Here is a 15,899-nt window from a genome sequence, read left to right as displayed (position 1 = left end):
AGCTCAAATACTGAGGACGGTGGAGAGGAAATGGATTTTCACTGTAGGAGGAAAGGATGGGGCTAAAACAGAGGGCTGAGCACTGTCCTTTAAAAGAAACCAGAGGAGGTTATTTTCCTTGTACAATGGAGATGCCAGGTTAGTCATTTTGTTCTTATGTTTGCTCATTTATTTTTTTCTTAGGCTCAAGGCCATGGATGTATGGAACCATACTTCCCTGTCAGATTTCATCCTTTTGGGTCTGTTCAGCTACTCACCATCTGACTTTTTCCTTTTTTCCCTTGTCCTTCTGGCCTCTGCTGCTTCTCTGACTGGCAACATCCTCTTCCTCCTGATCATACAAGCTGACAGCCGCCTACACACTCCCATGTACTTTTTTCTTAGTCAGGTCTCCATCATGGACCTGACCATGATGGGCACAGTGGTGCCCAAGATGGCAGCCAACTTCCTCTCGGGAAATAAGTTCATCTCTCGGGGTGGCTGTGCCACTCAGGTCTTCTTAGTGGTCACGGTAGGAAGTGCTGAGTACTTCCTCCTGGCAGTCATGGCCTATGACAGGTATGTGGCTGTTTGTCACCCGCTGCGGTACCCTGTGCTCATGAACTGGAAGGCCTGCTGCCTGATGGCTTTTGCATCCTGGATGGTTGGAGTGACTGACAGTGTAATTTATGTGGGCATGGTCTTCAGCTTCCCCTACTGTGGCTCTCTCCAGGTGGACCACTTCTTCTGTGAGGTCCCCACCCTGTTGCGGCTCTCCTGTGCAGACACCTCACTTTTTCAGGACCTCATCTATGCTTGCTGTGTAGTCATGATGCTGCTGCCCCTGGGGGTCATTGTGGCTTCCTATGCCCGGATCCTCATGGCTGTGATTAACATGCCCTCCACTGAGGGGAAACAGAAGGCTCTGACTACTTGCTCCTCGCACCTGACTGTGGTGGGTCTTTACTATGGGGGTGGCCTATTTAACTACATGCAGAAAGCTTCTGCTAGGACAGCAGCAGAAGACAGAGCCATCTCCACCTTCTACACCATCATTGCTCCAATGCTCAACCCACTCATTTACAGCCTGAGGAACAGGGAGGTAATAAGGGCCTTTAAGAAGGTCCTGGGGACATGGAGAGTGTAGACATGCCCATCCTTCTGAGGCTTCCTCTCTTGTTCTGCTCCTTCTCCTGCAAGCTCAGATTCTCTTGTGGCACATCCCCCTCTGTACTCATCAGCCCCTTCAGGCTGGTTGGGGTGAGGCTATGAGCTGAGTAACCTGAAAGCATTTGGATGGAAGATGTCGAGGAAACATGGTAGTTATCAGTTTCACAATGAGTCTTTCCTCCATGAACACTGCTATTTCCATGCAGTGAAGGCTCATAAATACATTTTTACCTTTTCCCCAGAATTGCCAGAGACTGTCTTTCTTCTGATCTGCATGCTAAAAGTGAGCAAGGAGTGAGAACTGATTTAGAACTCACTGTCCACTGAAATGTGGTACATAGGTCAGAGGTAGAGTCTGACAGGTAGGAGCTGAGCAACCTGGACAATGTTATTTCTTTCTCTGGGTTTCACTTTATCATCTGTACCATCATAGCTACCAGTAAAGTCCATTGTTTTCTGGCACTAACTACTAGTTACTTATTATAATACAAACTCTATTTCAGTCTATCTTATGTTAGTAAGCAATGTAAAGAGTTTTGTGCCTTCTTGAAATTGTACATTAAATAAGCCAAAGTATCAAATCTCAAAAACAGCCAGAACATCTTTATAGTCTGTCTGTCAGTACAACACTGCAGATGAAACAGAAGACACAAAAGTTCCTTGCAGTCAGGTTATTTGGGGATCTACTGGCCAAAGTATTATAGCTCTAGCAACAGTCCTTCTAATAATTATTCAAGGTTGATTTCCTTTAGGATTCCTTTAGGATCCACTGGTGGATCTCCTTGCTGTCCAAGGGACTCTCAAGAGTCTTCTCCAGCACCACAATTCAATTGCACGAACTTTTTAGCACTCAACTTTCTCTATGATCCAACTCTCACATTCTTACATGACTACTGGAAAAACCATAGCTTTGACTATACAGACCTTTGTCAGCAAAGTAATGTCTCTGTGTTTTAGTATGCTGTCTAGTTTTGTCATAGCTTTTCTTCCAAGGAGCAAATGTCTTTTAATTTCATGGCTGTAGTCACCATCTGCAATGACTTTGGAGCCCAAGAAAATAAAATTCGTCACTGCTTCTACTTTTTCCCCTCCTATTTGCCATTAAGTGATGAGACTGGATGCCATGATCTTAGGTTTTTGAATGTTGAGTTTTAAGCCAGTTTTTTCACTCTTCTCTTTCACCCTCATCAAGAGACTCTTTAGTTCCTCTTCACTTTCAGCCATTAAAGTGGTATCATTTGCATATCTGAGGTTGTTGATATTTCTCCTGGCAATCTTGACTCCAGTTTGTGCTTTATCCAGCCCAGCATTTCACATGATGTACTCTGCAAAGAAGTTAAATAAGCAGGGTGATAACATACTGTGTTGTACTCCTTTCCCAGTTTGGAACCAGTCATTTGTTCCATGTAATGTTCTAACTGATGCTTCTTAACCCACATACAGATTTCTCAGGAGACAGGTAAGGTGGTCTGATATTCCCATCTCTTTAAGAATTTTCCAGTTTGTTGTGATCCACATAGTCAAAGGCCTTAGTGTAGTCAATGAAGCAGAGGTTGATGTTTTCCTGGAACTCCCTTGCTTTCTTAGTGACCCAACGAATGCTCGCAATTTGATTTCTGGCTGCTCTGCCTCTTTGAAATTCAGCTTATACATCTGGAAGTTCTCCATTCAGGCATTGCTGAAGCCTAGGATTTTGAGCATAACCTTGCTAGCTTGTGAAGTAAGCTCAATTGTTCAGTAGTTTGAACTTTCTTTGGCATTGCCCTTCTTTGGGATTGAAATGAAAACAGATCTTTCCAGTTCTGTGGCCATTGCTGTTTTTCCAAATTTGCTGACATATCAAATGAAGTATTTTAACATCATCATGTTTCAGGATTTTAGAAACCTCAACTGGGATTCCATCACCTCCACTAGCTTTGTTCAAAGTAATTCTCCCTAAGGCCCACTTGACTTCACACTCTAGGATGTCTGGCTCTAGGTGTGTGACCACACCATCATGGTTTTCCAGGTCATTAAGACCTTTTTTGTATAGTTCTTCTGGGTATTCTTGCTATCTCTTCTTAATGTCTACTGCTTCTCTTAGGTCCCTACCATTTATGTCCTTTATCATGCCCATCCTTGCATGGAATGTTCCCTTGATATCTCCAATCTTCTTGAAGAGATCTCTAGTCTTTCCCATCCTATTGTTTTCCCCTATTTCTTCACATTTTTCATTTAAGAAGGCCTTCTTATCTCTCCTTGCTATTCTCTGGAACTCTGTATTCAGTTGGATATATCTTTCCCTTTATCCCTTGTCTTTCACTTCTCTTTTTTCCTCAACTATTTGTAAGACCTCAGACAACCATTTTACCTTTTTGTGTTTCTTTTTCTTGGAGATAGTTTTGGTCACCACCTACTGTATAATGTTATGAATCTCTGCCCATAGTTCTTCAGGCACTCTGTCTACCAGATATAATCTCTTGCATCTATTCATCACTTCTACTGTATAATCATAAGAGATCTGATTCAGGTCACACCTGCATGGCCTAGTGGTTTTCCCTACTTTCTTCAATTTAAGTCTGAATTTTGCAATAAAGAGCTCATGATCTAAGCCACAGTCAGCTCCAGGTTTTGTTTCTACTGACTGTATAGAACTTCCCCATCTCTGGCTGCAGAGAATATAATCAATCTGATTTCGATATTGACCATTTGCTGATGTCCATGTGTAGAGTTGTCTGTTGAGTTGTTGAAAAAGAGTGTTTGCTATAACCAGCGTGTTCTTTAGACAGAATTCTTTTAGTCTTTGCCCTGCTTCATTCTGTACTCCAAGGCCAAACTTGCCTGTTATTCCAGGTATCTCTTGACTTCCTACTTTTGCCTTTCAATCTCCTATGATGAAAAGGACATCTTTTTCTTCAATAGAACTGGTCAACTTCAGCTTCTTTGGCATCAGTGGTTGGGGAATAGTTCGATTACTGTGATGTTGAATGGTTTGCCTTGGAAACAAACCAAGATCATTCTGTTGTTTTTCAGACTGCATCAAAGCACTGCATTTTAGACTTCATTGTCTGTGAGGGCTACTCCATTTCTTCTAAGGGATTCTTGTCCACAGTAGTAGATTTAATGTTCATCTGAATTAAATTCTCCCATTTCTGTCCTTTTCAGTTCACTGATTCCTATGAGATGTCAATATTCAATCTTGCCATCTGCTATTTGACCACATCCAATTTACCTTGATTCATGGACCTAATATTCCAGTTTCCTATGTAATATTGTTCTTTACAACATAGGACTTTACTTTCACCACCAGACACATTCACAACTGAGCATCTTTTCTGCTTTGGCCCAGCTACTTCATTCTCTCTGGAGCTATTAGTAATTGCCCTCTGCTCTTCCCCAATAGCATAGTTGACATAGTTGACACCTTCTGACCTGGGGGTCTCATCTTCCAGCATCATTTATTTTTGCCTTTTCATACTGTCCATGGGGTTACCAGCCAAGAATATTGGAGTAGTTTGCCATTCCCTCCTCCAGTGGACCATGATTTGCCAGAACTGTTCACTGTGATCCATCCATTTTGGGTGGATGGCATTACATGGCATGACTCATAGCTTCATTGAGTTATACAAATGGTTTTGCTATGACAAGGCTGTGTCCCCTGTCTGGAGCTAAAGATGCAGTGTACCTGAAAGACCAATTGGTTCCCTGGGGGCTGCCTGCCATCCTAAAGCAGGTAAACACATCTCCATCCACCAGGGCCAGGCATAGGGCAGGCTGGGCAATTCTCCAGCAGGAGGTGCCCTCTGAATCAGTCTGGAAGGCAGAAGGGTGGAGATCCAGGTTGGGGTCTCTGCCTCCTCCTCCTCCTCCCTGGGGCCCTGAGCTTTGTCCATATGTGAGTGCCTGGGGGCTTCCACCTTTTCCACCTCTGCTGACCTCTACTGGAACTGAGACTGCAGCTTCACCGAAGGGTGGTATTCTTTTGGACAGAGAGTCTTAGGTGTTTATTTATGGGTGATTAGGTGGAGATTAAAGTATCAGGTGGTTTCCAGGTACCAGGGATCAGGGGGAAACTTCTTAATATTTGTTGTCTGGTTTTACCTCAGTCTTTTTTTTTTTTTTTTTCACCTCAGTCTTGACTGTAGAGAATTGACAAAACAGTACAGTGGTAAGAATTTGGTTTCTGCATGTCCCTCATCTTATTTCTTTCAAGTTTTCCAAGTATAATCCTGGATCCCATTATCTCTTTGATTTTTTAAAAATTATTCATTTGTTTATTTATTTATTTTTGCAGTTAAATGTGGTATCCATATGTGTGGGTTTGGAAGCATTTTTCCTTTTTGTTGACTAAAAAGATGCACAATGTGAGAGTTGTAAGTTAAATTTTATTTGGGGCAAAATGAGGACTTTGGCCCGGAAAACAGCACCTCAGATAGCTCTGAGAGACTGCTCCAAACAGGTAGTAAGGGAAGGTCAATATATAAGATTTTGGTGAAGAGCGAGTCCAGTGCAATCAAGCACTCATTTTGCAGAAGGTTTTCTGCTAGTCAGGAGGAGCTGATGTCACCATGAAGGGATTTAGTGCTTTTCTAGATATGAAGAGATACAAGGATTGGGATCTTGAAGTCAGTTCCTGAAAACATATATCTAAAGACTTGTTTCACCACATTCCTTGGAGCACAGAGTGTCTCATTCACCATCCTGAACTGCCTTGAGGGCATGTTGAAGGTCAACAGCTGCAACAGCCCAGGATTCAATCTCTCTAGAGGCAGATGGCGAACTCTTGACAAGCACCAATTTGTAGTTGACACCTGCTTGGTATTCCCTTAACTTCCTTGATCTCTGCATGTTTTGATTGTTGTTGTTCAGTTGCTAAGTCATTTCCGACACTTTGTGACCCCATAGACTACTGCACAACAGGCTGCTCTGTCCCTCACTATCTCCTGGAGTTTGGTCAAATTCATGTCCGTGACATTGATGTTGCTATCTAACCATCTCCTCCTCCGCCACCCCATTCACCTTTTGCCTTCAGTCTTTTCTAGTATCATGGTCTTTTCCACTTTGTTGGCTCTTTGAATCATGTGGCCAAAGTATTAGAGCTTCAGCAACAGTCCTTCAAATGACTATTTAGGGTTGATTTCCTTTAGGATTGACTGATTTGATCTCCTTGCAATCCAAATGGCTCTCAAGAGTCTTCTCCAACACTGCAATTTGAAAGCATCAGTTCTTTGGTGTTCAGCCTTTTTTATGGTTCAACTCTCACATCCATACATGATTACTGGAAAAACCATACAGACTATATGACCTTTTAATTTGGGGAAATTCTTGGCCTTAATTGCTTCAATTGTTTCTTGTGTTTCTTCTCTTTGTATTTCCATTATGAGTGTGTTACAACTTCTTTCATTATCTCACATTTCTTAGATAGTTTCTTTTTTATCTGTCTTTTTTTTTGTTTACTTTTCAGTTGTTGAAGTTTCTATTATTTTTGCAGGGAAGAGCCAACTCTGACTCCATGTTGGATCTGTTTCTTTGGCTTTAATCTTTGTTTTCATTGCTTTTTGTTATTATAATCATACATAATGGCCTGTCTCAGGGAACCCTGCCTGTCTACCTGAATGTTCAACTAAAGTGCATTTGTTAGAGATGATCTGACCAAGCCCACCTGTGAAAGGCTGTAGAATAGAAGAAATTAATATATCCCCTCCTATTTAGCAAGGTAAATGGCCTTTTTACTTTACTTCTCACTTCCTCCCTCTCTGTTCTGTGGAAGACACTGGAATCCAGACCCCTATAAGATGGCTATTTTGAGACATTAGTCTGCCATCTTGGTGAGCCAGCTTTCCAAATAAAGTCATATTCCTTGCCTCAACTCCTCACCTCTGATCTATTGACTTGTGTGGCAAGCAGAGTGAGCCTGGACTCAGTAATATTGTTATATCTTGAAGAGCAGAGATTCTTTCCTCAGCTGTATGTAGTCTAGTAATCAGACCATCAAAGTCAGGGGTCCCCACCCCTCGGGCCATGTACCAGTACTGGTCCATAGCCTTTTAGGAACTGGGTTGCACAGCAGGATGTAAGCAGTGGGCAAGCAAGTAAAGCTTCACCTGTATTTGCAGCCACTCCCTACCTCTCCCACTGCCACCTGAGCTCTGCCTCCTGTCAGATCAGTGGCAGATTAGATTCTCATAGTGTTGTAGCCACGCGTTCCAGGAAACAAACTCACTCAGAAGGGCAATGCAGATAGTGGAGTGCAGATTATTATACCAGCGAGCCCAAGGCAGAGTCTCCTCTTAGCCAAGGAGCCCAACCAGTTTTTGTGAAAACCTTATATACCCTAAGTGTACTTGCTCAAACCCACCTCCCCAAATTCCTTCAAACTAGTCTGGACAAGGTAAAAGAGGGATACAATCAAAGTTCACCCACGATTCATGTGTCATAAGCCTAGATAGTTAAACAGTGGACATTTATCAATAGGCCTGTGGTCATATCCTGATAAATATAATGGAATTTATGACTGTGTTCTGTTACAAAGATAATTAGCATATTCTTTTAGACGGAGAGTCCAAGTACAAGTCCTGAGGCTCTTTTATCCGGGGGGGTCTGGTTTTCCACTGGTATGCCATTTCTATAGACACCGGGCACAAAGTTCAGTCCATTGGGAGGGTGACTATGCGTGTAGCCTAATGTTCGCAGCCTGGCCTAAGAAGGAGTCCAGCTCTGTCTGTTTCCTCCTTCAATAGGAGTGTGAGCACACTGTGAACTGTGCATGCAAGGGATCTAGGGTGTGTGCTTTTAAACCATCCCTCTCCCATTGTGCACGGGAAAACTGTCCTCCATGTAACCATCCCTAGTACCAAAAAGTTGGGGACTGCTGATCAAAGGCATTCTTCCTTTCTGCTAGCATTTTTGAACTCTGGTATTTGTTTTTAATTCTTAGAATTTCCATCTGTCTGCTCACACATTACTCATCTGTTTGCTCTCACATGTTGTCTACTTTTTCCATTAGAGCCCTTAGCATACTTTACTTATATATTTATTTAGCTACTTCAGGACTTAGTTGTGGCTTGTGGGATATAGTTTCCTGATCAGGGATCTGATCCTGGGCCCCCTGCATTGGCAGTGTAGAGTCTTAATCACTAGACCACCAGGGAAGTCATAGCATCTTAATTATAGCTGCTTCAAATTGCTCTGAAAATTCCAATGTCCCTGCCATATCTGAGTCTGGTTCTGGTCCTTGCTATCTCTCTTCAAACTGTCTATTTTACATTTTGGTACACTTTGAAAAATTTTTGTTGAAAGTCACACATGATATACTGGGTAAAAGGAACTGCTGTTAAAGAGTTGGGGAGGAGAAGCATTTTATAATCCTATGATTAAGTCCTAGTATTTTAGAGAGCCTGTGCCCCTGGGCTATGTACTTTACCAGTGCTTCCCAGTGCTTTCCCCACAATTAGATGAGGCTGGATGGCTAGAGGGACAGGATTGGGTAGTTCCCTTCTCCTAGGTTGGTGAGGCTGCGGTAACATTTTTCTTCACGTGAGACCGTCATTTCCTAGGTAGGCTGATAAGAAGTCTGGGGTCCCCGGGGAGGAGAGAGGTCTGTGGCTCTCAAAGAGGAGATAGGGGTCTGGAGTTCTCAAGGAGGAGAAAAGGACAAACTTTTTTCTTTAAGCCCAGAGCTGATGATTGCACAATAAAACATCTCATCTTGCTCAAGGATATGTTTTTTCTTCAACTCTATATATAACAACAATGTGTCCTGCTTGAGGACATGTTTCTCCTTCTTGAGAAACTTCAGACTAATCCTCTCAATTTAAAATGTAAATTGCAGAGCGGGTCTAGTAAGATCCTTACAACCTTGAGACATTCTTTTGATCTATTATAATAGCCAATTTAAAAAGTATATAGTTCCCTTGCTAAGACTAGCGAGTGGTACACTCTCTGTCCCCCTTTTGATGTCTATGTCAGAAGCTTTCTCTGTCCCTTCTTACTTTAATAAAACTCTGCTATACAAAAGCTCTTGAGTGATCAATCCTGATTCCTGGTCCAGAAGCTAAATCTTTGGAAATCTCGAATCCAACATCATTAACCATAAGCTATCACAGGGCAGCCTTGTGAACAACAGACTGCTACAGTGTATTTCAATCTAACTACTTTTTCTTGGATTTTTAATGTGAGAATCTGGTAGGGCTCCTAAAGATAAAATTCACAAAAGTGTGGGAACCACCAATGACGGGAACCACCGATGACTCGAGCCCCTGGAGTTTTTAACTTCCAGACTTGATGACACTGAGCCCCCAACAATTTGTCAATTACAGTTCAGGGTTTCCTGCCCTAGCACTAGTGCCTAAGAAGGTTTCTGTTTGTGAGGAGGTTTTTGACTTAAGTTGTGATTCTCTGAATCTGCCTGTCTCTCCAGTTGTGGGGGGAGAAGGGGCAGTGGTTTGCCCTGTTACTTTGAAGCCAAGCGGGGGCCTATGGGGCTCCCAGACATGGAAGCCTTTCCGTCCTCCATTTCTTGTAGGCAAGACTCCAGCCATTATAACCTTCCCTGAGTTCCAAAGGGATTCAAACTGTTGCTAATAAGGGAGGAGCAGTCAAGAAATCTAGTCCCTTAAATCTATTTCACACTTCCATTGTATAGTCATAAGAGATTTGCTTTAGGTCATACCTGAATGGTTTAGTGGTTTTCTCCACTTCAATTTAAGTCTGAATTTGGCAATAAGGAGTTCATGATCTGAGCCACAGTCTGCTCCCAAACTTGTTTTTGCTGACTGTATAGAGCTTCTCCATCTTTGGCTGCAAAGAATATAATCAATCTGATTTCAGATCTGACAGACAGAGGGCCTGATGAACTATGGAGAGAGGTTTGTGACATTGTACAGGAGACAGGGATCAAGACCATCCCCAAGAAAAAGAAATGCAAAAAAGCAAAATGGCTGTCTGAGGAGGCCTTACAAATAGCTCTGAAAAGAAGAGAAGCGAATAGCAGAGGAGAAAAGGAAAGATATACCCATTTGAATGCTGAGATCCAAAAAATAGCAAGGAGAGATAAGAAAGCCTTCCTCAGAGATCAGTGCAAAGAAATAGAGGAAAACAATAGAATGGGAAAGACTAGAGATCTCTTCAAGAAAATTAGAGATACCAAGGGAACATTTCACGCAAAGATGAGCTCAATAAAGGATAGAAATGGTATGAACTTGACAGAAACAGAAGATATTAAGAAGAGGTGGCAAGAATACACAGAAGAACTGTACAAAAAAGATCTTCATGACCCAGTTAATCATGATGGTGTGATCACTCACCTAGAACCAGACATCCTGAATGTGAAGTGAAGAGGGCCTTAGGAAGCATCACTACTAACAAAGCTAGTGGAGGTGATGGAATCCCAGTTGAGCTGTTTCAAATCTTAAAAGATGATGCTATGAAAGTGCTGCACTCAATATGCCAGCAAATTTGAAAAACTCAGTAGTGGCCATAGGACTGGAAAAGGTCAGTTTTCATTCCAATCCCAAAGAAAGGCAATGCCAAAGAATTCTCAAACTACCACACAATTGTACTCATCTCACATGCCAGTAAAGTAATGCTCAAAATTCTCCAAGCCAAGCTTCAGCTGCATGTGAATTGTGAACTTCCAGATGTTCAAGCTGGTTTTAGAAAAGGTAGAGGAACCAGAGAGCAAATTACCAACATCTGCTGGATCATCAAAAAACAAGAGAGTTCCAGAAAAACATCTAGTTCTGCTTTATTGACTATGCCAAAACCTTTGACTGTGTGGATCACAATAAACTGTGGAAAATTCTGAAAGAGATGGGAATACCAGACCACCTGACCTGCCTCTTGAGAAACCTGTATGCAGGTCAGGAAGCAACAGTTAGAACTGGACAGGGAACAACAGCCTGGTTCCATATAGGAAAAGGAGTACGTCAAGGCCGTATATTGTCACCCTGCTTATTTAACTTCTATGCAGAGTACATCATGAGCAACGCTGGGCTGGAGGAAGCACAAGCTGGAATCAAGATTGCCAGGAGAAATATCAATAACCTCAGATATGCAGATGACACCACCCTCATGGCAGAAAGTGAAGAAGAACTAAAGAGCCTCTTGATGAAAATGAAAGAGGAGAGTGAAAAAGTTGGCTGAAAGCTCAACATTCAGAAAACTAAGATCATGGCATCTAGTCCCATCACTTCATGGTAAATAGATGGGGAAACAGTGGTTGACTTTATTTTTCTGGGCTCCAAAATCACTGCAGATGGTGATTGCAGCCATGAAATTAAAGGACACTTACTCCTTGGAAGGAAAGTTATGACCAACCTAGACAGCATTTTAAAAAGCAGAGACATTACTTTGCCAACAAAGGTCCACCTAGTCAAGGCTATGGTTTTTCCAGTAGTCATGTATGGATGTGAGAGTTGGGCTGTAAAGAAAGCTGAGTGACGAAGAATTGATGCTTTTGAACTGTGGTTTTGGAGAAGACTCTTGATAGTCCCTTGGACTGCAAGGAGATCCAACCAGTCCATCCTAATGGAAATCAGTCCTGGCTGTTCATTGGAAAGATTGATGTTGAAGGTGAAACTCCAGTACTTTGGACACCTGATGCGAAGAGCTGACTCATTGGAAAAGACCCTGATGCTGGGAGGGATTGGGGGCAAGAGGAGAATGGGATGACAGAGGATGAGGTGGTTGGATGGCCTCACTGACTCAATGGGCATGAGTTTGTGTAGGCTCTGGGAGTTGGTGATGGACAGGGAGGCCTGGCATGCTGCAGTTCATGGATTTGCAAAGAGTCAGCCTGACTGATTGAGTCAAGAAATCACCTGAAGCAAGATTAATGGGACTAGAGAAACTCATCAAGATTAGGAGATCTGAGAAGAGACTAATCAGTGAAAGCCGGCTCATGCCCTAATCTTGTCAGAGACCCCACCTCTGACCTACTGTTATAAAACCCTCATCAAGTTCTCTGGAGTTGAGACATGTAGTTTTTCAATGCAAAGCCCAGTGTGTCTCTCTTAGCCTGGCAAAGCAATAAAGCTATCCTTTTCTGCTTCACCCAAAACTCTTTCCCTGGGATTTGATTCAGCACCAGTGTACAGAGAGGTCGAGCTTTCAGTAACAACCTCACTTCTCTGATAGATCTAAGAGGAGTTGTTGATTTTTCAGTTTGTTCTGCTTTTTTATTTGTTGAGATGGAATGATGACTTCTAAGATCCTTACATGCTAGATTGGAAGCTTGATATCTGGCGCCATTCTCTCTGGTCAAGGTAAGACATCAGGTCCAAAGGTTGAACTTCAGGAGGGCCTGAGAGTAAGGGGGGCAGGGTCCTGGGACAGACAGAGCAACAAGTGAACTCTACTTCCTCTAGGCTTGGGCTGTAACAGGTTTTGTCAGCACAAGTGTTGAAGTGTGTGTGTGTTTCGGTTGGGGTGGGAGTTTGGAGGGATGGGTGTCCTAGAAGGTCGGTATAAGTATCTTGCTTTTTTTCTTCCTTTATTTCAGTATCAGATGGCTTTGTCTGATGTTGATGTTCTGTGTTTATATGTTCTGTGTTTATGTTCAACAGAAGAATATCAAGGTCTAGTCCTAAGTTGGCTGGTGGTGTCAGGTCAGTTTCAAGTTGTCAAAGGCTGCTTTTATCTTTCCTGGTATTTCTCACCATAATGAATGTTAAAATAATTTGTTTACTATTTAGAAAATAAACCTCTTTACCTACATTTCAAAATAAAGAGTAAGGAGTTGAAAGTAAGCATGTAAACCAAGGTATATGTTCACCTTCAACTGACAAGGTAAAGATCTTTCTAAAGAAATTGCAAAGATTGATCTTTGAATATAATATCTGTTTATCAAAACACCCATGTATAAAGCAAACAGATAAATGACAAATTGGTAAATTTTGTTAATTTTTGACCAAAAGAGAGATCAATTAACATCTCTAATATATAAAGAGCTACTCAAGAGAGACATAACATTTTGACAGGAATGTGGACAGAAATTCATGGGAGAAATAGAAATGGCCCCAAAAGATGAAAAACTAGGATGTTTATTGATTATTATTTTTAATTTGAGATACCTTTCCACTTATCAAATTATTTCTGATTGAAGAAAGAATTCTTTTACCTGGAGATGAAGAGGGAATGGAGCTGGCTGCTGCTCTGGTGGACCCCAGAGATACAGCCCATCTGGGGTTTGCGTTCATAATAAGCTCCCAGCAGATGCCTCTGCTCTCTGGAAATTATGAATCACAGTAGTATTCAAATCACCAACAGAAATCACAGCCATTTACAGATTACTTGAAATTGTTGCAGACACCTTGAAATAGTTTTTGTAACTTCTTTGAAATTATGTCATTTATTAAGCTTACTATTATATCTTTTTAATTTACTATCTAATAAGTACATATTAGGCTTTCCTGGTGGCTCAGTGGTAAAGAATCTGCCTGCCAATGCAAGAGATGTGGGCTTAATTCCTTGGTTGGGAAAATCTCCTGGAGAAGGAAATGGAAACCCACTGCAGTATTCTTGCCTGCCTGGGAAATCCCAAGGACAGAGGAGCTTGGAGGACTACAGTCCATGGGGTCACAAAAGAATCGGACATGGCTTAGAGACTAAACAACAAGTATGTGTTACATTTGGCTGAACCAGATAGAATTACTAATGATTTTAAGACCATTTTTATTTATTTATTTATTTATTTTTAATTAGTTGGAGGCTAATTACTTCACAACATTTCAGTGGGTTTTGTCATACATTGATATGAATCAGCCATAGAGTTACACGTATTCCCCATCCCGATCCCCCCTCCCACCTCCATCTCCACCCGATTCCTCTGGGTCTTCCCAGTGCACCAGACCCGAGCACTTGTCTCATGCATCCCACCTGGGCTGGTGATCTGTTTCACCATAGATAGTATACATGCTGTTCTTTCGAAACATCCCACCCTCATCTTCTCCCACAGAGTTCAAAAGTCTGTTCTGTACTTCTGTGTCTCTTTTTCTGTTTTGCATATAGGGTTATCATTACCATCTTTCTAAATTCCATATATATGTGTTAGTATGCTGTAATATTCTTTATCTTTCTGGCTTACTTCACTCTGTATAATGGGCTCCAGTTTCATCCATCTCATTAGAACTGATTCAAATGAATTCTTTTTAATGGCTGAGTAATATTCCATGGTGTATATGTACCACAGCTTCCTTATCCATTCATCTGCTGATGGGCATCTAGGTTGCTTTAAGACCATTTTGACATACAAAAATGGCTCACCTAAATAAAATTTGTTTTAATTTTTGATAACCATGCATTAATATAATAGCTTTCCTTTGTATATGTATACTTACTTCCCTGGTGGCTCAGATGGTAAATGTGTCTGCTTACAATGAGGGAGACTGGGGTTCAATCTCTGGGTCAGGAAGATCCCCTGGAGAAGGAAATGGCAACTCACTGCAGTACTCTTGCCTGAAAAATCCTATGGACGGAGGAGCTTGGCAGGCACAGTCCATGGGGTTGCAAAGGGTCAGACACGACTGAGCAATTTCACTTCACTTCCATGTGGCTATAGTTCCTTAATCAGGAATCAGTCTCATGCCCCTAGCATTGGGAGCACAGAGTCTTAACCATTGGACTACCAGGGAAGTCCCAATACTATTATTTTCAATGTATCTCAAACATTTTGAGTTGGCATACGTGGTACAAAAAGGATTAAGGTCCCTTCTTTTGGTGCAATGGTGCTCCTATTTGGTTGCCCATTACAGTCACTCACAAGCCTTAAATGCTTTTAGTTGAAAGTCTCAGTTGTGTCTGACTCTTTGCGACCCCATGGACTATACAGTCCATGGAATTCTCCAGCCAGAATACTGGAGTGGGTAGCCTTTCCCTTCTCCAGGGGATCTTCCTGACTCAGGAACTGAACTGGGGTCTTTTGCACTGCAGGCAGATTCCTCACCAACTGAGCTATCAGGGATATCTGGATCTCAAATGGGAGCTTTTATTTAATTGCCCTGGGTTATGGCCAAAGCAACTTGTAAAAGATATTTATGTGATTCATGTGATGGATAAAGAAGATGTGGTACATATACATACAATGGGATATCAGTCATAAAACAGAATGAAAATATTGCCATTTGCAGCAATATGGATGGACCTAGAAATTATCATACTAAGTGAAGTTAAGTCAGGCAGAGAAAGACATATATATTGCATCACTTATATGTGGAAGCTAAAAAATATAATACAAGTCAACTTATTTTACAAAACAGAAGAAGACTCACAGTAATAGAAAGCAAACTCATCGTTTCCAAAAGGGAAAGGGAAAGGGGAGGGATAAATTAAGATTATGGGGTTAATAGATACACACTACTATATATAAAATAAACAACAAGGGTTTACTGTATAGCACATGGAACTATATATCATATGTCAGTATCTTGTAATAACCTATAATGGAAGAGTCCAAAGCTGCACACCTCAAACTGACCCAATATTGTAAATCTTCAGTTCAACGCAAAATAAATAAAAGTTATCCATGTGATTCTGACACACTGCTAAAGTTTGGAACCATTGCTTGCAATGACCTCTTCCCCATCCCCTTCAAATCCCACAGCAGGTGAGCAAACTGAAATGACTCACTAAATCAACTTAAGATAGCAGCAGAGTACAGTGTAGGCCTCTCTCCCTAGAATACACTGTAAACAGACTGGAGAAATCATTGGTTTAATTTTTTGGGGGGAAGGGGGTTTGGCCACACTGCACAGTATGTGTGATCTTAGTTCCCC

The 15,899-nt window shown here is 41.7% G+C and overlaps 1 protein-coding gene across 1 annotated transcript; it reads left to right on the top strand.

Annotated features, from left to right (window-relative positions):
- The first annotated feature begins 397 nt into the window (after positions 1-397).
- Positions 398-1,126, top strand: LOC133062814 (olfactory receptor 2M3-like). Its single transcript, XM_061152184.1, has one exon. The coding sequence runs from the start codon at positions 398-400 to the stop codon at positions 1,124-1,126; it is 729 nt and encodes a 242-aa protein (XP_061008167.1).
- Positions 1,127-15,899: the final 14,773 nt, after the last annotated feature.

Source organism: Dama dama, chromosome 9 (assembly GCF_033118175.1).
Source record: "Dama dama isolate Ldn47 chromosome 9, ASM3311817v1, whole genome shotgun sequence".
Taxonomy (NCBI): domain Eukaryota; kingdom Metazoa; phylum Chordata; class Mammalia; order Artiodactyla; family Cervidae; genus Dama; species Dama dama.
This window is presented reverse-complemented; position numbering and strand designations above follow the sequence as displayed.